Source organism: Euphorbia lathyris, chromosome 2, assembly GCF_963576675.1.
Source record: "Euphorbia lathyris chromosome 2, ddEupLath1.1, whole genome shotgun sequence".
Lineage (NCBI taxonomy): Eukaryota > Viridiplantae > Streptophyta > Magnoliopsida > Malpighiales > Euphorbiaceae > Euphorbia > Euphorbia lathyris.
In genome coordinates this window covers 39,301,065-39,327,601 of record NC_088911.1, presented here as the reverse complement: position 1 = coordinate 39,327,601, position 26,537 = coordinate 39,301,065, and the positions used below count along the sequence as shown (strand labels likewise).

The 26,537-nt window shown below is 35.9% G+C and overlaps 1 protein-coding gene across 1 annotated transcript; it reads left to right on the top strand.

Annotated features, from left to right (window-relative positions):
• The first annotated feature begins 15,000 nt into the window (after positions 1–15,000).
• LOC136217879 (serine protease SPPA, chloroplastic) lies at positions 15,001–25,297 on the top strand. Its single transcript, XM_066004562.1, has 13 exons — positions 15,001–15,590; positions 15,703–15,886; positions 16,177–16,314; positions 17,017–17,187; positions 17,263–17,366; positions 18,842–18,909; positions 20,463–20,629; positions 21,974–22,043; positions 22,549–22,703; positions 23,167–23,272; positions 23,539–23,626; positions 23,742–23,885; positions 24,531–25,297. Exons 1-13 carry the CDS (start codon positions 15,138–15,140, stop codon positions 24,759–24,761), a joined length of 2,079 nt encoding a protein of 692 aa, XP_065860634.1. The 5' UTR covers positions 15,001–15,137; the 3' UTR covers positions 24,762–25,297.
• Positions 25,298–26,537: the final 1,240 nt, after the last annotated feature.

The window sequence follows — 26,537 nt, the reverse complement described above, 5'->3', positions numbered from 1 at the left end:
GCTTCCCCCACGCAGATCCTGCACCTCCTGAGTGATATGCTGCTTCCACTCCTCTTCCTTAGCCTTCTCTTTCTCAAGCTGTTTCTGGATATAATCCTGATAGTCATCCTCGTTCCCAAAGCGGGGACCGGTGTTCACTTCATTCTCAGCGCGTTTGCTACCACTCTTGTTATCCTTCAACGCTAGTTCAGTGAGCTGGGCCAAAATTGCGGCCAACTGATCATTAATGTTGTTCACAGAGGTTTCTAATTTGGCCACTTTTTCGTCGGTCGCAGACATACTGGCAGAAGACTGAGTATACTTGGACGAAGGTGATTCAAAAGCCACAACTGCTGATTCGGAACTATCAATCTGTAGCCGATCAAACTGCCTGACTAGCCGGTTACTCTCACGGAACCACAACTGCTTAATGATGACGTCTGCGCGAACAGTATCCATTAGCATGTATGCATGATTTTATATGCATGATTCGTGGTGTGTGCGTTTATTATTTACGGATATATAAGATAAGAAGAACAAACGTCAGTCTAATTACACGTAACACAACATCTCTCTTCCACCCTTATTCCTCCACACACTCGATAGTCCAAGTCTCTTTCCTAGGATTTTGGTTTGGGGCTCACATTGCGGTCCAGGGGACGCGTGATGCCATCGATTATTGCGGAAAGTAAATCATTCATCAGACAATACAATTCGTTTTAACGTATCAGCATTTAGTGACTAAGATATCGACCAAATGGATTGTCCTTTCGAATAACTCGTCTTTCGTTATTTCGCGAGATGCATTAGTTCGGGTTTTGATTCCCTTTTGAGCGTATCTCGGATTTTAGACGTGGTACGAGTTATTCTTTAGGTTCAATCGTTCGTTATTAACAATGACTCGTTCCCTTTTATTCGCGTGGGTTCATGTTTCGACTTTTGGATTACGATGGGATCTTTTGGATCTATCGAGAGACGTAACCACATGTTTATTTAGTGATGAAATCACTTTTGGATTTTGTTTTAGGGAATGGACTCATCGCGTAACGTGTTTGTTTTTAGCGTTAAGAATTCGTTTGCTCGTTTTGGCTACGTAAAAAGACGGCGAGTCTTATTCGAGCGCACGGTAATCTTTCGGCTATTAACAACTTTTATTTCTTTCCAATTTACGGGATATACCATTCTAGCGTGGTTATAGAAAATCAACGTTTCGTTGAATCGCATGCTTATTCGAAGCAGGGATAATACCGTTCTTTTTCATTTAGGCTGAGTTAAGCAAACACGCATGTCGGGCCATACTTCTTGTAGTTTTGGTGACGATCGAAATGATCGAGCCATTAGTCAAACCCACAGTCTCGTCCATATGGCGCAATTATGCAGTTTAGCTTAATTCGGCTTTATGATTTTAAACGGCGTACATACCGGCTCGAGGCATGTATTTAACGGCATTGGTTCGTTTTCTTTAACTACCCTCGGGATGGATATATATCGTAGATACAGAATGACTTTGATCGTTTGTTTATCTTTTTACTTTTCTTTTATTTCCTTAGTCACTTTCGCGAATACGTCCATTTCTCTTAAGAACAATACAAGGCATAACGTAAGAGCTCGTCTTTTATTCGGAAGGGACGGGCCACGTTTGCGAAACTCTTTACGTTACCACAGGGTCATTCGAAACAGAAATGTTCTTTGTTTTCATTTCGTCATAATCTCGTTTTATCCCAACCTATTTAAAGAATGCGAATAACGGCTACTGTTAATATAGTCTTTTGAATCGAGATATAACTATCCTTAATACCAAACCAATTCATACTAATACGTGCTTACGTCATAGCGCATTTCCTGAACATGTGCCTTCTTCGGGACACGGAAAGGGACCAGGCGGGTCGCATAAGTTCATTCATACGAGATGACTAAGTCGTCTTTAGTTCGAATCGTTTCGATGTTTTGGGGTAGTTTGTATATCGGTTTAAGAGTATATATTAACGTATCGTTTCATTTTCTTTATGTATTTTAGGATTAGACACGTATCATGGCAGTTTGAAAACACGAATTGATTCATTCATCACATCAAAAATAGTAACGGGTAATCCTATGGCAACTTCTAAGGCTACTATATGCTGACACGGCTGATCGCGGGACCTCATAGGACCGCACAAATTCGCCCCTAACGAATGGATGGGGACCCTTTGGCGCCTTACTGTAAGGGGGAACTTACACTAGCCTCTTTCGAGCGACGAATGGACTCTCGCTAGAGGTTTCGCGGAAATTACCCAAAAGGTTTGCAATAATGCTTATGAATGCATACGAAAAGAAATAATACGATCCGTCCCCGTTAAGGGCTTAATACACGCCTTCCAGAATCAAATTTCTCGCTTCCCCAGCAGAGTCGCCACTTGTTAGACAATGTGCCAAACGGCCTCGCCCGGGCGGACCGGGGGGTGGACACCTCATGGCGACGTAAGCGGTGATTGGCGCCGAAAGTAACCAATCGTGGAATCAAGCTGCTCGGCAGGATCAGAGCTCGGAGTATGGAAGAGTCGCCACCCACGAATGGGAAAATGAACACCGATCCCTTGCGGGAGACCGGTGAGGGTTCGGGAAACTTAGGTACGAGCCGAGAAGGCTAGCTCCTTTTCAGAGAAAGGCTACTAGGCACCCCGACATCGCCTGGTTATGAACCACCGGCCTCCTACTCAGCGTGTTAGGCGATAACAGACTAATCGCATATTTCTTTAAGTTTAAAATTCATTTGAAACCTTTTCTTTCTCGCTTTGAAAAACCGTTTTGAGCATGTTATTGAAAGCCATTTTAGTAAAGAATCACCCATTTTGCATAAATTTAAAGTATACAGGAGAGAGAGGGGGAGAAGAGAGAATTGATTTATTCACAATGTGATTTCATGCTTTAGACTATACACTAACTCTAAGCTAATCTCACTCCCCGAAAAACGAGTTTATTTACATGGTTCGTACCTTAATCGCCGTTGGAACGATTTAGGTACGTTTCAAAACTCCGTTAATTTACATGACATCGACTCGAATCGCCGTTGGAACGACTCGAGCGTTTGAAAACGTTTGAACAAGAAGTTTTAACCAAAAACGTGATTAAGCATACAAGTTCATTCATTTTGTATAAAACTGTTTAGTTAGGAAAACGATTCAAAATTTCATTATTTACAATGAAAACGATTTTAATTACAAGGTTCGCTTAATCCGTCATAGGAACGAATTAAGGTTTTAAAACGTGATATTTTTAGAAAGCGATTTAAAACAACTAAAAACCTTTTTATTTACATTAAGAATCTCTAAAAAACTCTTTAGTTTAAATAATCAAATTGAAGTCTCTTTTTTGTGGTTTATTTCCCTTTTTTCACTCAATTGAACCTTTACTTATCATAATCACAACAAATTAAATCACAATTACCAAACAAAACCCATTTAAAATATACATATAAATGTCTAAAGAATAAAAAAGAATATATACATATATATACCTTTTTATTAAAAAGATGGTGATTACACCTATAGATTAAAAATAAGGTAAGAACATAATATGTACTATAGTTATTGATATATGCTAATAAAAAGGAAAATAACACTAAGTATAGTATACTTTTTATCCTAATTCAAAACATGTAAAAATAATGAATAAAGTTCATGAATGAGAAAATAACATTTAACCCCCAAATTAGTTTTTACACAATAGCTATATGGAAATTAACCCACCTAAAAGTATATCTCAATATCAACACCCAAAATAATATCTAATAACCCAAAAGGATTTATAAATCATCCCAAATGGGCCAAGCAAATGATCCACAAAAATAATAATTAGATATAGCTTAAATGAACTTAAAGAAAACCTATATATACATATATATATTTTTACAAAGTTAGATTAATATAAATAATACCCAAACACAAAATGAGTAAATATACAATAGATAATTATTAGTTATATACCCCAAAATGATTTTAATAAAATACATTATATAATTATACACATACATATACAAGGACCAAAAGTCTAAAATTTGAGAAAGAGGGACCGAAACAGCATTTTTTACATTTCAGCAGCTTTACCGACGGAAAATCCGTCGGTAAACAGCCTTTAGTGACAGAAAACGGCAGAACTGCTCCAACAGTTTCCAGATTTGTTCAAACACTTTAAATTAGATCTATTCTATCGTTTTGGATCTCCGAACTACCCAAATAGGATCATAGTCTATAACGGAGAATCCTAAAACGATGTTTTATTTTAAAACGTTATTTCGAAATATTTTCAAAACTTATAATTACAACGTTTTTTAATCCCGAACTACCTTTGAATCGGATCACGGTTCGTATTGGGATATTGAAACGAGGTTTTTTATTTCAAAACAAAAACGAATGTTTATTTAATACGAGACAAAAATAAATAAATACGGGAAATTAAATAAGACGTGATAAATAAATAACTAAATAAATAAAAACTATATTCTAAAAAATAAAATAAGAAAATAAATTAAACGAATAAATAAATGAAATAAATAAAACGAGTCTAGTCTTCGGATAATACCTCAAGATCGGTATTTGACAGCTGAAGTCGGTTGATTCCACGAGTTGCCTTTTTGTGTTTTTCAGTTTTTTTAGTGAAAATTTAACTTTTAGGAAATTCGGACTTTTTGAGAAAAAAAATATTTTTCTCAAAAAAATTCACTCTCTCTCTAAAAATGTCTAGAGTGAGAAAGCTCTCCAAAATCTCTCTCTCAAATGCATGGGGATCCGTGCCTTTTATAGGCACGGATCTCAAAAAAATTTGAGCGTAGCCTGACGGGTGTCGGGCTACGCCCAAAATGTTTTGGGCCTACGCCCAAAATGTTGGGCGGACGCCCAAAATCAGTTGGGCGAACGCCCAACGTAAGTTGGGCGCGCGCCCAACATATGTTGGGCGTTCGCCCAACGACCGTTGGGCGTCCGCCCAACGATGTTGGGCGTTCGCCCCACGTCGTTGGGCGCTCGCCCAACGGCTGTCGGGCGTGCGCCCCGCGTTGTCGGGCGCGCGTCCAACTGTTGTCGGGCGCGCGCCGACCGCCGCTAGGCGCTCGCACCACGTCGCTGAGCACTCGCGAGCCGTCCATTCGACGACCGCAACTCTTATTGACCTCTCGTTTTTTATTATATTTTTTTGCTTTAAAGCTCCCGGAACCAACCGCTCCAACCGTCTTGTTATAGGTTTTCGTCACAGGTCCTCCGACTCGGTGTCTACAACGGTTATGGTTAAGATCTTTCTAGGCGCTCTAACTCTACTAGACGCTACTATGTAGAGGCAAGTGTACCTCGTCGTATCAAGTAATAATCCGGTTAAGACCGGGTATCGAATCTACGGGATTTATATTTACAAGTATTAAACTACTCGGTTTTACACGTTATCTAAGCGATGAATACTTTAGTTTGGTTTGGGTGACAACTACAAACTACTCCTAAACTATGGGTGAGACAATTTTCATGTATTTCAAGTCCTCTTAGAGTGATACGGATAATGATAAGTTATAACATATGACAAACAATACGGAACATATATGATTAACAATTTACTCTTACAAAGACGACTGTCTATAGACCGAACAACTCCGCGAGGTTCTAGAGTCGTGGTTTCCCCTTAAGGCGACTCTAATTCTTAGGACCACAAACTAGGGCCCGTAAGTTCTGTGGCTCGTTAATTCCTACGGTTTCCGGATTGTCAATTCCAGTAAGGCAACACCTATGTGGTTCCTAACAGATTTCGGAGCTCGTAAACGACCTACACAATAATCAATTATAAGTATTAAAGCAAGTAATAAGTAATAACACGTATGGTGAAAACGGAATTGTAAATCATTTATTATAAATTTGAAATGCGATAATGCGGAATACAACCAAGCCTAGTACATAGAAAGAGTACAAGCTAATTAACAAGTAGAAAGGGAAGAAGAATCGGCCCTTAGGACTAGCTAACCGGACTCAAAGTCGTCTCTTAAAACTTGGAGGTGGAACTTTCGAGCTTGGCAAATGCGGATGGAACGGAACTTCGGCGGAGTAACGGGAGGATTATACAAGCTCTCAAGGTGTGAGGAACTTTAGTACATAGAAAATTGAATGAGGAAATGAGTGCTAATCACTCTTATTTATACATCAAGCTCGGGGGTAGAATCGTAAATACACGAGTTACATTATTTCTACAGTTTCCCTATGACACGCCCCGCGTGGACAGGAAGACGCCCCGCGTGTTTGCCCATTCCGTTGATAATTTCCTGCATGTGGATCAGATTCAGACCTGTTGTCTCAACCACGCCCCGCGTGGACAGGAAGACGCCTCGTGTGTTTGCCCATTCCGTTGATAATTGCCTGCGTGTGGATCAGATTCAGACTTGTTGTCTCAACCACGCCCCGCGTAGGTTGGAGTACGCCCCGCGTGGTTGAGCCTCTGGAGTTTAATAGCTTGAATCATGTCTTTGACGCCCCGCGTGGCTTGGAAAACGCCCCACGTACCTGAGCTCTTGAGACTTTAGATTGAAGAATTCCTCCTGTACGCCCCGCGTATAAGTGCAGACGCCCCGCGTGATATCTGTCGACTTAGTGGGACCATGCAGTCTGACTGCCGTGATTGAGAGGGCATTGTTCTATGCCCTGCGTGGTTGCTTCTGCGCCCCACGTGTGTCGGTGAGTTTTACTCCTTAACTCGTACCTGCGAAGTACAATTCTCGAGAGCCGAGTTAGCTTGACGTTTATTTTTCTAAAATTAATAAAAAACCGAGGAAATTAACCAAAAGCATAAAATTTATTTTTATTTTGTTATTTTATTAAAAACACATTATTTTTGTAATTAAACTTACTTATTTAGTCCAAAATTAAACCGTAAATCATGCTAAAAGATAGGGACAAAACGTCCATATCAATTCATCCATATACCAATTAGATTTTAATTTTGGAGAAATGAGATTTTGATGTTGTTGACAATTTTTACTAAGATCAAACTACAATTTTTTAACAAGTAAAACAACATTGTAATATATTGTTATTAATCGATCATGATAATATTGAACTTATTCAATTTTAACATACTAAAAGAGAATAAATATTAAAGTCTGGCATATGTTACTCACAATATAATCAAAATCAAGGTAGAAAAACATAATTTATATCCATATCTAGCGTCATTGGTGCTGCATTTTAAACTTCATTATTCAATTTGTCTGCATTCCCATGACCATATGAATTACCCTTTAGAGATTTGCAAGTTCAACCGGTATTTTGGAATTGTGCTTCAAACTATAGGCTCTTGAATAAAAACTAAACACATCTAGGCTAAGCTAGAAGCCATTAGCCATATAGTTCTGCAGCCCCCTAGAAACCGTGTTAAGTTCATTTATAGTCGATGAATTCAAAGTTCGATTCTTCAACATCATAAAACTTGCAAGCTCATTTAAGATCAAACTCTTGGTATCTACCCTGTCATACCAGCACACAACCCATAACCTATTGTTGTCATAAAACGGCTCTCGAATTGCACTATATCCAACATTGATGGGAATTTCATGGAAATCTTCGAGTGGTGAGACAAAATTAATTCAATTTCAAGCTATATATACATACAGTTATTATACTAATAACTATATATTTGAGCAAAGTTTTCCTAAGTGATATCATCATTCTATGGTAACTATTGTTACGCAAGTGTGCATTACAACAAGCCTATCATCAAACAATGATAACACTAATTCCACCCCATGAAATATCATCAAATAATGATAGCACTTAAAACACCCTCGTAATTACGAGTATCCATTACACAAAGCCTAATATCAAATGATGCTAGCAATAATTTTTTAAAAGTAAAAGTGATTTAGACAAGGAAACTTCCCTCAACTATCTGTGTTGCACTAATGTTTATCTTTTCAATGCTTTCATTATATGTCTTTAAAAAAATTAGGGGGACTACTTCTCAAATTCAATATGAAAGGAACGTTCACAATTGTAGACTTGAGATATTATCTAATGACACTGAGATTTTACTATCTAAAAGTTTTTTTTATGATTAGTTATTCCCTTCATTAAATTTGCATGAGGTATGTTTTCTTTGATCCGTATACCAATTACCTTTTAAGTTTGGAGAAATGAGATTTTGGTATTGTTAATCATTTTTACTAATGTCGAGCCATATACATATAGTTAATGTAGTAATCACCATATATACAGTTGTAACATTTCCTATGTAAAATATATTATGGTATTTGTTTTGATTTTTTTTACCATGTCCTACTTCTGTGAAAGCTTTTACAGTTGATACTTGTATGCTTAAGGATAATTTATTGTATATTTGATTTGATTGACAAATCATCTCTTTATAACAAATTAATTTCTCATTTCACTACATCAATGTTTGTAATACAAAATGTCTATCTAAAGGTGTTCATATGTCTCGAGGTTAAACAGTTTCATCTTAATGTCTCAATTGGTCGGGGTTCATATATCTCCAGTTTAAAATTTTTTATCTAATATCTCAATTGTATCCAGTTCAATATTTTTAGCATATGTAACGAGTGAAACCAAATGCGTTATACAAACATTATTTTATAAGTAAAAAGAATCAAAGAGCATATGCATTTTGTATAAACAAATCCATTTGCTTTAAATAATGCATACTTCAACAATCGCCATGTAAAAGTCATCAATTTTTATCACATGGAACAACTCTAGTTGAGGTCTACAACTCCATCAAAGTTATTTCCTATCCTCCAACTAATTGAGTTGTGAAAATAAATACATATTATGAGATTAGCTTACATGTATTTCATCAGTAAAAAGGATCAAAGTAAACATGTATTATATATATATATATATATATAGAACATACATTGGATAATTGAATTGTGCAAGTAAATTATGTTACATGCATATTATTAGTAAAAATCACTAATGAACATGTAGAGGTTCCTCTAGTGGGAGGGTTGAGCCCTTCTGAAGATATTTTATGTTCGTCGTGCAAATTCTATTAATCTTATAATTCCACGATCACCGCGCCAATTGATAACTTGTGAAAAATCCTTGATCGGAGCACTTCCTTATGAGGCGCCGTTGAGATCGGTCGGGGACACTCCGATGCCAAAGTCAGTAATATTCTTAAGAGACTAATTAGTAATAATAAAGTATGGTTAGAATAATGTGTGTACCTTTGATCCTAGGAAATAGGGGTATTTATATAGGTTTCTGTAACCTTCAATATTAATGGGGAAGCAGGTGAAGAGTCATGTCATTACTCATCTTTAATTGCTATCAATTCTTCATTAATCTCAGCCTTTATCCTTGAAAACCTCAGAGTTGGGGTATTCGAATAGTCAAGTCTTTATTCCCCTTAATGGCTATTAATTCCCATTTAATTGTATTTATTCCCATTCATAGAAGGTTATAAGTGCGCCTTTTGGTATTCTTAGAACCGTCGATGCATATGTACACTCTCCTTGAGAACAATAGCGGGTCTCCATTACTCACTCTCATCGGGCGTATCTTGTTATGGCGTGTCTCGTCGTGGTCCACGTGGCATAGCATAATGCTAAAGACTCCTTTCTTTTTCTTCATTATTTGCATATTCACCCATGCATTAATCCTGTATTAATTATCATTAATTCCATATTAATCATGCATAAATTCCACTTTTATAAGGAATAATGGTTTGCCATTATTTCTATTAATTTTTGGGTTGTTATCATAAAGTTATTAATTTTTTAGATAGCTGTAAAATAGGAAATCAGTTTGCTTCTTGTAACTATTACTTTCCCTTGTGTATAAACAGATTGTAAGTTTGTTAAAATTTTCAGTAAGATGAATTACTAATTTTCTCTCAATTCGTTTCATGGTATCATAGCAATCATGGTAGCCTAAGGCTTTTTCTGCAAAAATCTACTTTCTCAAAACTGGCTCAATTAAGCCATGTTCATGCTACAATGAATTCTCAAGGTAATAATGAGGAAAACAATGAAGAAAATGCTGAGACATCTGGAAGTAATGTAGACAGAAATTGCAAAGGCATAAAAGAACCACACGCAAAAGAGAATGAGAAATTTGGTTTTGAAAATCAATATTCAACAGCAGGATAGGACTAATTCTGGTTATGGATCTGTTAAATGGAAGTAATAATTACCTACCATGGAGTCATTCAATGATGCAAGCACTACGGGCTAAACTCAAGCTTCATTATGTTCAACAAGATGATTTAGAGCCAGTAGAGGACTCACCGGAGTATGATAAATGGGATTCAACAGACAGTTTGATGTCGTCTTGACTGGTTAATTCTATGGCAAAGGATATTCCTGCAGCCTTCCTATATGCAACAACTTTTCAAGCGTTATGGAAAGAGCTACAACAACGATATAAAGAAAACTTAGGAATGCAACTCTTTCATCTAAAACAAGAGCTTGGTAAAGTTACCCAGGGAAGTTCATTTATCTCTGTATATTTCAAAAATTGAAACAAATATGGGATGAAACAAATGTAGTTCAACCATTAACTAATTGCAATGTGGAGGATCTCGTAGGATTATAGCAGATCTATATGAAAAAAAGAGTTACGAAGTTTCTTTATGGACTGAGTTTTGATTATGAACATGTTGCTAATCAAATTTTGTTGATAGATCATATGCCTCATCTTAATAATGTGTATGCAATGGTTCATCGATTTGAAAACAACGTGGTTATAATGCTGAAAATTTGTTAGAATTTGCTAATCTTGTTCCCAAGGCTATAGATTCCAGATATGATTCACATAAGAAAAAGTCGAGCAAATATAAATACTATAAGGTGGATAAATAATGCACTCACTACAAGAAGCACATGAATACAAAAGAGGAGTGTTTTCAACTGTGTGGCTTTTTTAAATGGTTTAAAGACAATAAATCATCAAGATATAAGCAAGCAACTCAAAATACTACTTTCTATAACAGAGATATCATTTCTCCACTAGATTCTACTAACGATGAAGAACTTGAGAGGCACATTTCTACTTCACAAAACTCTTACTCAGAGAACGATGTTCTACGTCTACTGAATCAATAAGTGCAAAGGCTAATGAAAGGTAAAGGTCTAACATAAGGTTCATCATCTGGATTCAACACAGATTTCACTGCTTTCGCAGCAAGTGGTAATTCACTTCCACCATCATTATCTTGTATTGATTCTAAATGGATGATTGATACAGGTGCTTCTACACATGTGTAAAGACTTGTCATTATTCCACAAAGTATACACATCTTCTAAACTTAGGCAAGTTTATTTACCTGATGGAAGTATGCAGAAGGTTTCTCAAGTAAGTGACATCATTATAACTTCAGCTTTAAATTTGTAAGAAGTGTTATATGTGTCTGGTTTCCAGCTTAATCTCCTATACATTGGAAGATTACTAAAAGATAACTCTAACATCAACATATAGTTTCATACTGATTGTTGCGTATTACAGGACCATGATACTAATCTAACTACTATAGCTAGAATATTTCAAGCAATACTTTACCTACTTATGCATTCTTTTTTTGATTTAGCTACACTAAAGAAGTTCTTTTCCAAAAATAAAACCAACAAATGTCTAGATGTTATTACGCATAATAAAGATAACTTCTTTGGCACCATAGATTGGGGCACACATCTCATTCAACTCTAAGCAAGTTCCCAGAGATTCAAACTCTCGGTGATCCATGTAGTGTTTGTCACAAGGCCAAACAGGTTCAAACAATGTTTCTTGTTAGTATCACTAGAACACATGCTTGTTTTTAACTCTTACATATTGATGGTTGGGGTCCTTATAAGCAACCCACTTGTAATGGAGCTAGATATGTGTTGACAATTGCAGATGACCACAGTAGAATTACATGGTTGTTGTTATTCTCTTTTAAGACTCAAGTTGTCGAATTGCTTAATGGTTTTATTAGAATGATACATAATCAATTTTGTGTTTCTGTTAAAAGAATAAGAACAGATAATGGTAGTGAGTTTTTGTCTCAAGCTACATAAATAGTTTTGATCCAACATGGTATTTCACATGATAAAACTTGCACCTACACACCACAACAAGATGGTGTGGTAGAACACAAGCATAGACACCTCTGTGAAATGGCTAGAGCTTTAATGAAGCATTCACAACTGTCATTAGAATATTAGGGGTGATGATATGCTTCATACAGTAAATATTATCAACATTTTTCCTACAAAAGTGTTGAATTGGAGAAGTCCTTATTTTGTATTTTGTGATAGCAATCAGATTTGTCTTTATTCAAGAGTTTTGGTTGTCTATCCTACATTGTTAATACTCAACCTCACAAGTTGAAGCTTGTTGACAAATCTTTTAAATCAGTTTATTTGGGTATGTCCGCTGGACAAAAGGGATTGGAAGTATTCAATCTTGACACTAAAAGAGTGTTAGTCTCTAGAGATGAGATTTTCTATGAAACTTCCTTTCCTTTTAAATACTCAAATACTTTAGTTTCTTTCCCAAATACCCCTTCTCCTAATACGGGTGATTCATACTCTCAAATTTTTACTCAACCAAATTCTAATCTCATCCCAACTACAAATTCAACCATTCCAATCCTAAATCATAACCCTCCTACCAATCCTAATCCATATCTTACACGTACTACAGATTCTACAAATGAGTCTTATTTCTCTTCATCACCTCAGAGAGAATGTACAGAGGTTACCATTTCAACTCCTACTTCATTAGATACCCAATCCCAAACACTTATTCAACCAGTTACTAGTTTGAATTCACTTGGCTCTTTCCTTATCCTATCAAATGTAGAACTTGATCATCTAGTCTCTACACTACCTAAATAGTCTCTCAAATCCAAAAAAAAAAACAAAATGACTACAAGATTTTGTAGTTAACAATGTTGCCGGTTTAGTTATTGAAACCAATACTCAAGTTCTTTTCTCGCCACAACACCATGCCTATTAAGCTTAAATCAACAAGATTCGTGAACCTACAACATACTCAAAGGCTTGTAAAGGCCCAAATTAAGTGAATGATATGGCTAAAGAGTTAAATGCATTGAAAAAAAACTTAGGTTCTAACTGAATTAGCAGATGATTGACAAACTATTACTTCAAGGTGAGTGTATATGGTAAAGTGCAATGCAGATGGTACAATACAAAGATATAAGGCTCGTTTACTAGCAAGGCGATACAACCAACAATTTGGGGTAGATTACATTGAGAGTTTCAGTCCAATCACTAAAACAACAACAGTCAGAATTTTTCTTACTTTAGTAGCAGCTTTTCAATGGCATCTACATCAAGTAGACATTAATAACACCTACTTACATGGGTATGTGGATGAAGAGATTTATTTAGAACCACCACCAGGGTATACCAAAGCTAAACCAGATCAAGTTTGTAAGCTCACAAAGTCCCTATATGGCCTTAAACAGTCAGGGAGATAGCGGTATAAGGAATTTACTAGAAAGTTGCTTTCCTTAGGCTATATGAAGTCATGCCATGATTATTGTTTATTTACAAGACAAACAAAATAGGGCTTTGTGGTTAAAGTGAAACAAACTTTACATGAGGCTTTTACTATAAAAGACTTGGGACCTGCTAAGTACTTTTTGGGGGTAGAGATTACAAGATCAGAGGCATGAATTGTGTTGTCACAGCACAAATATATAGCTGAAATGATCACAGATGCAGGTTTATTATAAGCAAATCTTTTAAGCAGCCTAATACCAAGTGGTGTGCAGTTTGATAATTATTCTCCTATATGTGTCCAAATCATAAACAATACAGGAGAATATTGGAAGGTTGCTTTATCTGGGCTTTACAAGACCAAACATCTCTTTTGTAACTAAACAATTGAGTCAATACTTAAATAGCCAAACATAGCTACACATGGAAGTGGCAATTCATGTTTTGAAGTACTTAAAGGGGACAACTTATCTGGGTTTATTTTACTCAGCAAACAATGATTTAAAACTTTAGAGTTACTACGATGTTGACTAAGGTCGTTTTCTTAAAAGACTAAGTGATATCTTAGAAATCCAAGAAACAGACCACAGTGAGTTGATCCTCTGCTAAAGCAAAGTATAGAGCTATGACTACGACGATTTGTGAGATGAAATGGTTAAGTTTTCTACTTGGAGAGTTGAATATACAAGTGAACTTACTAAATCCCTCTATATTGTGATAATCAAGCAGCAATTTATATTACTGCAAATCCAGTTTTCTATAAACAAACCAAGCACATTGACATTGACTGTCATGTGGTCAGAGATAAATATATTGAAGGTTTCATTGAAACATCCTATGTCAACACATCTGAGCAATTTGCAGATTTCTTGACCAAAGGATTGACATGGCCACGATTGCAAACAGTTTTAGCTAGCTAAGCTTGGTTTTTTTTACTATACCTACTTCAGCTCGAAAGGGGTGTGTTGGAATGATGAAGTGTCAAGGTGAAGTCCATTACAACATCACTATTAATATATACAGTAAAGCAGAGAATCCTAGCTATTAGTTAGACAGTTGTCGACATTTGTAAAGTTATTAATTTGTTAGATAGCTGTAAAGTAGGAAATCAATTTGCTTTTTATAATTATCAATTTCCCTTGTATATAAACAGATCATAAGTTTGTTAAGCTTTTCAATAAAATGAATTACTCATTTTCTCTCAATTTATTTCAATGATGCCTTTAAGTCCTCATCCTGCTTAGTACAAGCAGAATGAGGATGAGAAGAGTTTATTAACTTTCTTCGATGGTCTCATTCTTCAATGAAGGTTAATGAATAACCCTCATTCGAGTTGTTTTTATGGAAGAAAGTTTAATGAAGAGATACATGCGAGTGTTTCGTTATTAAATTCCGTATGTAAGAGTGATAGATAGATAAAAATACTTAGCCTACAAATTAACTTTCGTGGAAATAGCATTACACACAAAATATATAATTTGAGTTATATCCATTTGGATTTCCTAAATTAACCGCAGCATAGGAGCCACGTAACAATAGGCATTGGCATGAGAGTGTGCTGGCGTGGACTAAACTTCACCTAGTCATCCTTCCTTCTTCCTCACCACCACCATCATCTCCTTCCTCATTTCCTTGCTCTAAGAGAATAACAGAAGAGAAGAAGAAGCTCTTTCTTCTCTTCTCTAAAATGTCCAAATTACTTCTATTTTCTCCTCACTTCACCCCTGTCTGCCGCCGTTCTTTCACTTCTTTCCTCTCTACTAAACCTTCCCTCCATCTTTCTCCTTTTCTCCTCCCTCTCCACCACCACCACCACCACCTCCAATTCCATGATTCCCTCTCTACTTCTTTCCTTCCTTCTCCCTCTCCACCATTTCGCTCCAGAAACCTATCTGTTCGGGCTTTTGATTCTTCCTCCGATACCCAAACTGAGGAAGAGAAACAATCGGCACAGAAAGAATTATCCGAGTCTCAAGATGGAAGTTTCAAGAAATTTGAAGAGGATTATCCTAGCGGGGAGTTTGAGTTTAAGGAATTAAGTGCTTGGAATCGTTTTCTTGTTAAACTTCGTATGCTCGTTGCTTTCCCTTGGGAACGTGTTCGTAAAGGCAGTGTCTTGAATATGAATTTGCGCGGCCAGGTTCTCTCTCTATTTCCTTTCCTTTTCTTCTGCATTGTATTGTAATGGCATTCTATGGGGATCTCTTATGTGAAGTTAAAATTTGCCTACCTTTGTTCCTTTTTATGTTCAGATATCTGATCAGTTACAGAGTAGATTCTCTTCAGGGCTATCTTTACCTCAAATTTGTGAAAATTTCACAAAAGCTGCTTATGATCCTCGTATTTCTGGTATCTATCTTCACATAGACCCCTTGAATTGTGGGTGGGCTAAAGTTGAAGAGATTTGCAGACACATATTCAATTACAAGAAATCAGGTAGGCTTTTGGATGTATTAATGAATTTTTCTCACTGTACTCTCTTGGGTTCTTGGTTGGACTATTTCCCATTTTTTCTAGCTGAATCAAATTAGTACTTTCTAGTACATTTCGAATCCCTTTATGCTGTTTATTTGCATTCTATTTAAAGTAATAGCTGAATGTGCTTCTCATTGTTGACCGTTTCACTATGACCCTTTTACATTTCGAATCCCTTTATGAATGTTCTTATAGAAACTTTATGGTATGCATTAGATGTCAATGCTAATATTTTTTGATGATATTTTCAGGTAAATTCATTGTTTGCTATGTCCCTACTTGTAGAGAGAAGGAATATTATCTTGCCAGTGCCTGCGATGAAATATATGTCCCTCCAAGTGCTTATTTTTCTTTATATGGTTTGACAGTTCAAGCACAATTTCTTGGAGGTTAGTTCTGCAGTTTTCAAGTAATTACATAATTTCTTTTAAGATCTTACGAAACAGAAATTTTAGTAGTCTACATGCAGTCACCTTAGCTGTGATGAACTATAACTAAAGTTACCTTAACTGGAGTAGTTAGGTGCTGTCAATTGGCTGAAGTTACCTTAACTTGAATTCTTATGACTTTCTTAAAGCTAATTGTGCTATTAGATATGTAAAAGACTATCATATAAAAAAAAAAAAGGGCGGCCCGGTCGCATTACGCGTCCCCGCTGAGCGAGGGTCCGGGGAGGGGTCCCACCACAAGGGTGTATTGGGGGCAAGCCTTCCCTTGCCAATTTAATTGGCAAGAGGCCGCTCCTAAGACTCGAACCCGTGACCTCAGGTCACACGGCAACAACGTTTTACCGTTGCGCCAAGGCTCAACGTTTTCCTTTAGAATAGCTATCATATACCATTGAAAAATTGTGATAGCTATTCTAAAGGAATTTTTCCAACCCTTCCTGAGATATTTTAGAACATCCTAAGATAGAGAAAGAGGAGGTATGAAAATCTTGTAGGAGCATTGACTCTTTATGACACATTCCATTTCTTAGAGATGTTAATCATTAAAGTATGAGTTTATTGGCTGTGTTCAATGTTTACATATAGAGTGATATGACTTGCAAATTATGATTATTTGAGGTTTGTTTTTATATAATTTTGTAGGAGTTCTTGAGAAAGTAGGAATTCAGCCGGAAGTGGAAAGGATTGGTAAATATAAAAGTGCTGGGGATCAACTTACACGGACAAGTATGTCAGAGGAAAATTGTGAGATGCTGACAACATTGCTTGATAACATTTATGGAAATTGGCTGGATAGGATCTCTTCTATAAAAGGTTTGTTTTACCTTATAGTTTTACTCAATTGGAGAGTAATAAGTTTAATTTATGGGTCTGCAAGTTTTTGTGCAGGAAAGAAACAAGAAGAAATTGAGAACTTCATTAACCAAGGAGTCTTTGAAGTAGAAAGATTGAAACAAGAAGGACTGATAACAAATATACATTATGATGATGAGGTAGATAAAATGTTTTTGCATAATACATTTTTGCTAAAGCAATCGGTATTATTAGTTAGTAATGCCCAATAGTAATTGATTTAATGCTCAATGGATAATTGAACATCCATAAAAAACCAATGAGTCTTCAAATATCCATCAAGGAAATGTTGATATTTTCTGATAAATAGAAAAAAAAGGTTTAATGAGACATCCATCTAATGAGACAATTAATGGAGCACTATCGAAATAAGAAGAAAGACTTGCATATGGTTTTCATTGACTTGGAGAAAGCATATGATAAGGTACCAAGGGAAGTACTTTGGTGGGCCTTGATAAGGAAAGGCATTTCGCGGAAATATATTGACATCATAAAGGACATGTATGAGGGAGTATGCACGAGTGTACGTACTAGTGTTGGGAAGACTGAAGAGTTTCCTATTACGATTGGAGTGCATCAAGGTTCCGCACTAAGCCCATTTCTTTTTGCCATCGTTATGGATGAACTAATAAGTTCACTTCAAGATGGTATACCATGGTGCATGCTGTTTGCAGATGATATTGTGTTGGTTGAGGAGACGAAAGAAGGAGTGGAGATGAAGTTGGAACTATGGAGGCAAACTCTAGAATCTAGAGGCTTTAAGTTGAGTCGAAGTAAGACAGAATATTTGGAGTGTAAGTTTAGCGGCCGTAGGAGTAGGGAGGCAGGGACAATCATCCTAGATGGGAGAGTTGTTCAGGCCTCGGATTGCTTCCGGTATTTAGGATCTATTATCCAAACGGATGGAGAAGTAGATGGAGATGTTGCTCATAGGATTAAAGCTGGTTGGTCGAAGTGGAAGAGTGCTACGGGTTTCCTTTGTGATCCCGGCATGCCTAATAGATTGAAGGGAAAATTCTACCGGACGGCAATTAGACCAGCATTGTTATATGGTACGGAGTGTTGGGCAGTGAAACACTGCCACATCCATAAGATGTCGGTGGCGGAGATGCGTATATTGAGATGGATGTGTGGTCACACGAGAAAGGACCGGGTGCGTAATGAAATAATTAGGACAAAAGTAGGGGTCACATCTATTGAGAATAAAATGAGAGAAAACCGACTAAGGTGGTTTGGCCATGTGAGACGTAGAGCGCTTGATGCGCCGGTTAGGAGAACCGAAGAGTGGCAAAGGGATGTAGTGGTGAGGGGTAGGGGAAGACCTAAGCAAACTTGGAGGAGGGTGATCGAGAGTGATATGAGTTTATTGGGAATTGAGGAAAATATGGTAGTGGATAGGACGGAGTGGAGGGAGCGAATCTGTGTCGCTGACACGACTTGATTTTCACGGTTTTATATGATGGTTCATGTTAGCCGACCCCGAATCATTTCGGGACTAAGGCTTTGTTGTTGTTGTAGAAAAAAAAGGTTTAAGGATATTCTAATTCCTGGATTCTTTTTTCTTAATGAGCTAAGTAGGTTTTTGGGTATTGTCTTACTAATATGTGAACTGCAGGTTATCTCAATGTTGAAAGAGAAACTTGGAGTCCAAAAAGATAAAAATCTTCCAACAGTTGACTATAAGTAATCTACTTCTTATGCCTTGAATTACATTTCCGCATCCATTTAAGCACTTTATTGACCTGAGGTCTCATTTGATGCAACTAAGCTAATCCTTTAATCTGAAATTCCAGTTAGTAATGCTTTAGTCATATTAGATTAGATACAGATAATGTCAACAATGTGCATCAACTATCTAGTTATAGGCTGATTTATGATATGTGCTTCTAGAATTTCCTAGCTTCCTTTACTCAAACCTCACATTTTCCCTCATCTTCCAAATGTACAGAACCTTATTAGCTTGACAATAGATCTGAAATTCAGCGTTCATTCTTTCAATGTGTTTTGAATAAGCAACATTATTCTGCCGGTATTGCTTTGTTTACACTAACTGCCTGTTCTTAAACATGTGAATCTTCCTGCAATAACTGCAGTTACTAATGTATGTGATGTTCCTGTCTTTTGTGAATTGATTCTCACAAGAAAATGTCATAATCCTGTACTGTGAGATAGCTCAAAAAATTATGAAGTTGTATAACGGCATGAGGACATGCTTTCTTTGTGTTATAATGTTCTCATTGATATGAAAGAAGGCCGAAAGAGGCGCTAACTTCAAATTAAGTTCCTATCTTTACCCCTACGCATTACCTATCCCAACAACTATTATCTGATTTGGAGGCCGTTAACCAATATTATAGTGTGGTTAGCACTACTAGTGATCACAGCATAACACCCTGTGACCTGTTTTAGCTCATTGTTCTGAAGGATTGATAGTCTGGATTGGCATTCAAGCATTACAACTCTGGTTCAGTTTTTTTTTTTTCCCCTAAGAACACTAAAAATCTGAGGTTCTGAACATAACTTAGAGTTGAAGATCAGGAAGTTTGTTAGTTCCAGCGTTCTTAAGTTTTTAATTTACCCTGCATGTGTGATGTTTGAGAGAGAAGAAGCGTGAGAGACCAAAATCTGATGTTGCTTTTGTTTAAAGATTGCTGTAATGGTTTCATGGCATGCTGCTTTCTTCTATTGATAATTCAATTTATACTGCTTAAAATGATGTTAATTTAAGTAGCTCACTGCCATTTTTGAATTGCTTATCTATGTTAATTGGTGAGGCGTGATAGCCACACGCCCGCGTTCCGTAGAGAGAAAAAAACAAAAATTTACAAAGACTAAAATAATAAGGGCAGTTTCGTCATTTCATGGGGCTAGGGGGTGGGAAATGGTGGCTGGATATAACAACACCCTTTATTTATTATGCAAGTAAAATTTGGAATGCTGGATTAAGTTAAGCAAACCTACAAGGGATCATTTAAGTTACTAGACAAAATTTTGGCTTTCCTGCCTATTTGATAGACAATATGTTACAATATTTATGTTTCTTTGAGTGATTTGTAGTGTCTTGTTTATGCATTAGAAGGAATAGAAAAAATGATTTTCTTTTACTTTTTTCTGTAAGAACCTGGAGTAAACTAAGGCAAGCAACCAGTACAAAAAACCACCATCTTCTGCAAGTGAAAACAATGTATAAGCCATATTTTTATGACTCTTTCTCGTGTCCTCCATTATATGTCCAGGAAATACTCGCGAGTCCGGAGTTGGACACTTGGTTTAACTGGTGGCAAGGATCAAATAGCTGTGATCAGAGCTTCTGGAAGCATTAGTCGTGTAAGAGGTCCCTTAAGCTCACCCAATTCTTCAATTGTTGGGGAGCAATTCATTGAGAAGATACGTCAAGTAAGAGGTACACTTGATATTCTGAGTCTTTTCATCAATCCAATATGTAATTTGTTCTGTTTTAACACTTTTTTTTTTCTTTCAATTTCTGCATTTTAACTAGACAATATTATGTTAGATGCAAGAATTTTTGTCCTTTTTCTTCTTTTCCCCTACGATCAATTTATAGGCATAATATACTCATCTCTAGAGTAGCTTGGGTTTGTGAAAGATTTATGAAAGATTTCTACAGGATATTTAAGCCACTAGGATCTTGCTTTTGAGAATGCAACTGCTAGTGATATTCACATGATCGCTTGTGGAAAAGGAGAGCGTTTTGTCTCACACCATTTATCAAACTCAAATATAAATAATTAACACATACAGTGACGGCAATATCTGATTCTGCATCAAACCGATGGAAATTCTCACCCTGCTATGGTACTCAGCCACCCTAATCTGGTCCCCTATTTAATCTAACTATAATGTAGTAATATTTTTTTGTAATACAATTTTGAGTTATACAATGAACTTTTATTGTATTAAAAATATTATTTAGAATTTGTAATTTATATTAGTCGCAAAGAAATGTAAAATAATATATATAAATAGATATATTTATCTAAAAAAATGGACAACAGTCAAATTTGCCCCTAAAGTTATGGGGGTAGATCATTTTTATCCTTATAGTACAAAATAACCTAAACTTCCCCCCATGCTAGAAACTTTAGCTTAATTTTACCTCATGATAGAAAACCTAGTTCAATTTTACCCCTTTTTTAGTAAATACCGACAGAAATAGCAACGGGATTCCTTGGAAAAAGGGTAAATAGAGCTAGAATTTTACTATGGGGGAAAAATTGAGCTAGTTCCTACAATTAAGGCAAAATTGAACTTCCCCAATAACCTTAGAGGCAAAATTGACCCTTATCCTATAAAAAGTCCATAAAAGGTCTGTTTTTTATTGATTATGAAGTTATAAATCAAGATAGGGGAACCCACACACTATCTACTCTGCGCTGATCTCCTTGCAAGTTGGTAAATGCAAAAGATGCCTCACCCACCCCATTACCACTCCTAAGCACATGTAGGTACAGAGTGAGCACAAAATCACAGACATAAAAGGTCAGAATGCAAAAGCCACTTGTAATCTGAGACATGCCAATTTTGAGATCATTTCTTTCCATGAAGTAATAGATACAAGAAAAGAAATGACAAAACAGTTAGAGCAGAAGGAAGTTAGGACCTTATCATAATCCTGATGTTTGCTAATTAGTTGCTGTTTACATATTTGATTGTAATATTTTTCAGTACTGGCAACTGCTGAGCTCTTATTATCTCTCTTTGTCAATGTTTTTCTAATTGTGTCTAGAGTCAAAAAGATATAAAGCTGTCATTCTTCGCATTGATAGCCCTGGAGGTGATGCCCTGGCTTCTGATTTGTAAGTGTTTTTCATTGTTCCTTTACATACCAAGTGCTTTGCGTGAATAAGTAATTGTAGGCCACATGAACATTCAATTTTTATTTATTTCTCAACACTTTTTGGTTGCTTTGTTCTTATATGTTTCATGCATATTGGTAATTTGCAAATTGGTCTTCAACTATGTGATTCAAACTGGTGTGAAAAATTTCTACGTTAAGTGTTATATTCATGACTCAACTTGATTTGGCAACTATGAGTACGCATGTCCAATGCATTTCTGAAAAAAATTCCCTGTTAGTCATTCAAAAAATTAATATTTATCCACTGAAACTTTTTCATTTTGACATCTGCAAATTTAGTGATAGAAGCTTGGGAAGATATAAATCAAATTCTTGCATTGAACCTAAAATATTGACAGGGATAATTATTTTCAATATTTGTATAAAAAAATAAAGATGAAAACCTTAGAAATAAATTGTTTTCGTTCCCCCATTTAATGACCTCGTGTGTTTATCATATACAGAATGTGGAGGGAAATCAGACTTCTGGCTGAAACAAAACCTGTAGTTGCGTCAATGTCTGATGTGGCAGCAAGTGGAGGATACTATATGGCAATGGCAGCAGGGGCTATTGTTGCAGAGGATTTAACATTAACTGGTTCAATCGGAGTTGTGACAGGTGAACTAAGTAACCAAAGATGTTTTCAAATATGGAAATGGGTGATGTGGGAAATATGAGAGATGGTTTGAGATTGCACGAGTGAGACATTAGATGAAGTTAGATGTATATGGATTACTAATTTCTGCACTTAGCCAGGCTGGTAGGTAAATTAAATTGCTTCTGCAAAATGCTGCTGAAGCTTTATAGGGGATAAACTTTTCAGGAAATAAATATTGGGACACTTTATCTTATCCACATCCACGAGATAAAAGGGTGAAAAGATATCTAAGTTTCTACACAACAAACAATAAATTTAATGGTAGAACACACTAGAAAAAGAATAGGGAAAGAAATATATCAAGCTATTTTAAATTGCCAAATGAAGTCTTCTTGGTCCTTTTTTAGTTTGTTTTTTTTTTTTTTTTTTTTTGTTTATAATTGCCCTTTTTAGTTTCTTAAAATGTCTGTTCATACGTTGTAGGGAAGTTTAACTTGGGGAAACTATATGAAAAGATTGGCTTTAACAAAGAGATCATATCCAGGGGTAAATATGCTGAGCTCCTTGCAGCTGACCAACGATCTTTGAGGTGAGAGGTTTTATTGCATTTTCTGGTATCTTCTTGTAATCTAATAAAATAGAACTTTGTACCTCTAGTTACTATCAAATTTATGTTTTTTAATTTGTGTTAGATGAGATTTTGCAATATTATTGTGGATCCACTGCCTGATTTTGTTTTGTAGGAGTCGTTTTTTATTGTCAGGAGGCAGCTTCTAGATAGTACTTTTCAATAATAGCTTATTTTTTTTTATTTTCTTTGGTAACTGAAAGACACTAAGCAGAGTTCATTTCCAGACCGGATGAAGCAGAGCTTTTTGCTAGATCTGCTCAGCATGCATATAAGCAATTTCGAGATAAAGCAGCATCTTCAAGATCAATGCCTGTAATTCTTTTACTGTTCATTTCCTCTTTATTTCTTTAATTTGGAGCAGTGAGCAAGTATGAACTACAAAAAGCAAAGATAAGTTCCCCAGAATTCCTTATCAATTGTGCTGTAGGTGGACAAGATGGAAGAGGTTGCACAGGGAAGGGTATGGACTGGTAAGGACGCTGCTTCACGAGGTTTGGTTGATGCCATTGGTGGGCTTTCTAGAGCTATTGCCATAGCAAAAAAGAAGGCGGATATACCCCAAGAAAAAAAGGTGGGTTTTGATTATAGATCCATCTAATATTTCATGTTTATTACCAAATTGTTTTTCTTTCAAAAAATAACATAATTAGTTTATACATCAGTTGCAGTAGCTTAATTCATTGATGACCACAAATGCCCATTGCATCACATTCATGTTGGAAGTCTCAAGATTATTGATACTATGATCTTTGAGGGAATTCCTAACGATGCTAAGCTTAAGTTATAATTTGGATATTCATAGCAGTTGCTTTTTTCTGCAAATCAACAGTTGATGTAAAGGGGTTCGATATTATCTGTGGAGCCCTTGTCCAAGGAGCTAGAATTGTGCCTCGTCTGGATCTTGATATAATCTTTAGTCTCTAAGACACTAACATATTTGCAAATGAGGCCTATATAAGCTAGTTTGAGTTTCTCCCTGTATCAGAGATCCTAAGTTCCAGTTTTGTTGTGTTTTCTCACTCAACAGTTTTAGATGCAGCTATCATCAAACAGAAGTTAGTCATCTATGAGAAGTGGCCTCCTTGTTATATACTCATTTGTTAATTATTATCCACTCAAAGTCAAGTGATCTTTGCATCTTACGTCCTGTTAGAAGTGCGGTGATTTTTCTAATCATTCGCCTCAACCAGCTTGACCCCTGTTCTTGATTGCGCAGGTAACTGTTGTTGAGCTGTCAAGACCCTCTACTACATTGCCACAACTCTTAAGTGGCATAGGAAGTTCTATTACAGGCGTGGACAGGACATTAAAACAACTGCTACAAGACTTGACACTTTCTGATGGTGTTCAAGCCCGAATGGACGGAATCATCTTCCAGAATTTAGAGGACGCTTCTTTTGGCAACCCCATTCTAACTTTGATAAAAGATTACCTCGGCTCCCTTTGAGCTAAACTGATCATCAATTATATTCATTTTGCTTATTATCTTGGGCAGAATATATTTGGAGTTAATCATTTTAATGATCATAATATATTTGTAATAGGACGACCATGATTATGATCTCTCTTCCCAGAGGATGGAGTCTACTCTGTTCCAGAAGGTGGTTAAATGTTTAATCTAGACTTTGTTCTTTCCAGAGTTGTTACTTAAGAGTTCAAGCTACCCAAAAGTGAAAGATACAGTTTGGTATTTTCCGGTTGAAGATGTCTCTGCGAGCAAAGCACGATTTCAAAAAGCTCAGTGTGTAATAATTGTAAATATGAAGACAGCGGAGGAGGAGAATGCGAATTGAAAGAATTGCACAGGTATCAATTTCTGTGAGAGAATAAAAAATAACCATGTATGCCAATAGGGGCTTATGCAGATATATTCTTGTACCAATACTTATAAATACTATTCAAGGATGAAAGATACGAAACATCATCACAATTTTTATTTTATTGTGGAAAGCCTTAAAGAATAGATTCATATTTGTAGTTGAATTAATTTGCAAGTTAAACCTTATATATAGACCTGTTTATATATGAAAAATCAGATTTTAACTTTTATTTATATTTATCAAAATCGTTTTTGTGTATTTTATCATTATATGATTTTAAATCTTAAAATATCAGAATATCATAACTTTATTCTTGTTTTTGTCAAATTTTCAGTTAGTTACTTATAGGAGAAAAAACTGTTTTAAAATTTTTTTATCAGATTTAACATTTAAATAAATTTACTTAGGAATAGTAATATGAGACACTAGTAAATAATTTATCAATCCAGATTATTGTATAATTTACCCTTTATATATCCATTGGCCCTTACAGGTGTACTATTCATGGATTGGGCTTTTAGACACTTATTTTGATGTTTAGCTTGGTCCAGCCCAAACCTGTACAGACTATGTATAAAATAGATTGTACAGACTACGTATAAAATAGATTGAATTTGGGATTTACTTCAAAAGTCCAAGTCTAGCCTGATTTTATGTTACATGTTTCTTTTTAAAAGTTGAAATTTATAAAATGGAAATCAAATAAAAAAGAAACAAACAATTTAGTATCTAACTATACTAAATTACCAAATTAATAAAAGAAAAAATGTACAAATATAGAAAGAGAGCTTGATACAAACAGAAGCGTGTATATATATATATATATATCGGTAAAACAAAAATCGGTAGTGGATATATCCGTAGTGGATTTCTTCCTATGAATAAAATCGGTAAAACAACATATGCATGCTAAATTCAGCCTCAAACTACTACGGATCTACATAGCAATGTATCAAAAATTGGTCATTGCTAAATGAAAAAAATATTTTATTGTCATAACTTAATACTATAAAAAACAATCAGGTATTAATCTTGCTCTTTTCACGTAATGAATTTACCATTGCAACTCAACAATCACAGAAACAATATTAATTAGTTAGAGGGGCTGGGCATAGGATTTAGTTATTTTTAGCCTAATCCAACCCAACCGAAACCGATAAAAATATAGTATAAGCTAGGTTGGACTTGGATAGAGTGATTTAGTAAAAAGCCCGATTAGACCCAATCCAAATCTGACCCAATCTAGCTCATAAACAGGGCTACTTATACATGAGGTAATTAGGGGTGGGCAAAAAAACCGGTCAAACCGGTAACCGAACCAAAAACCGGTAATCCGAACCGAAAAAAATGGTTAACCGAACCGGTGGTTTTCTTAATGGGTAAAAAAAAATATAGGTACCCGG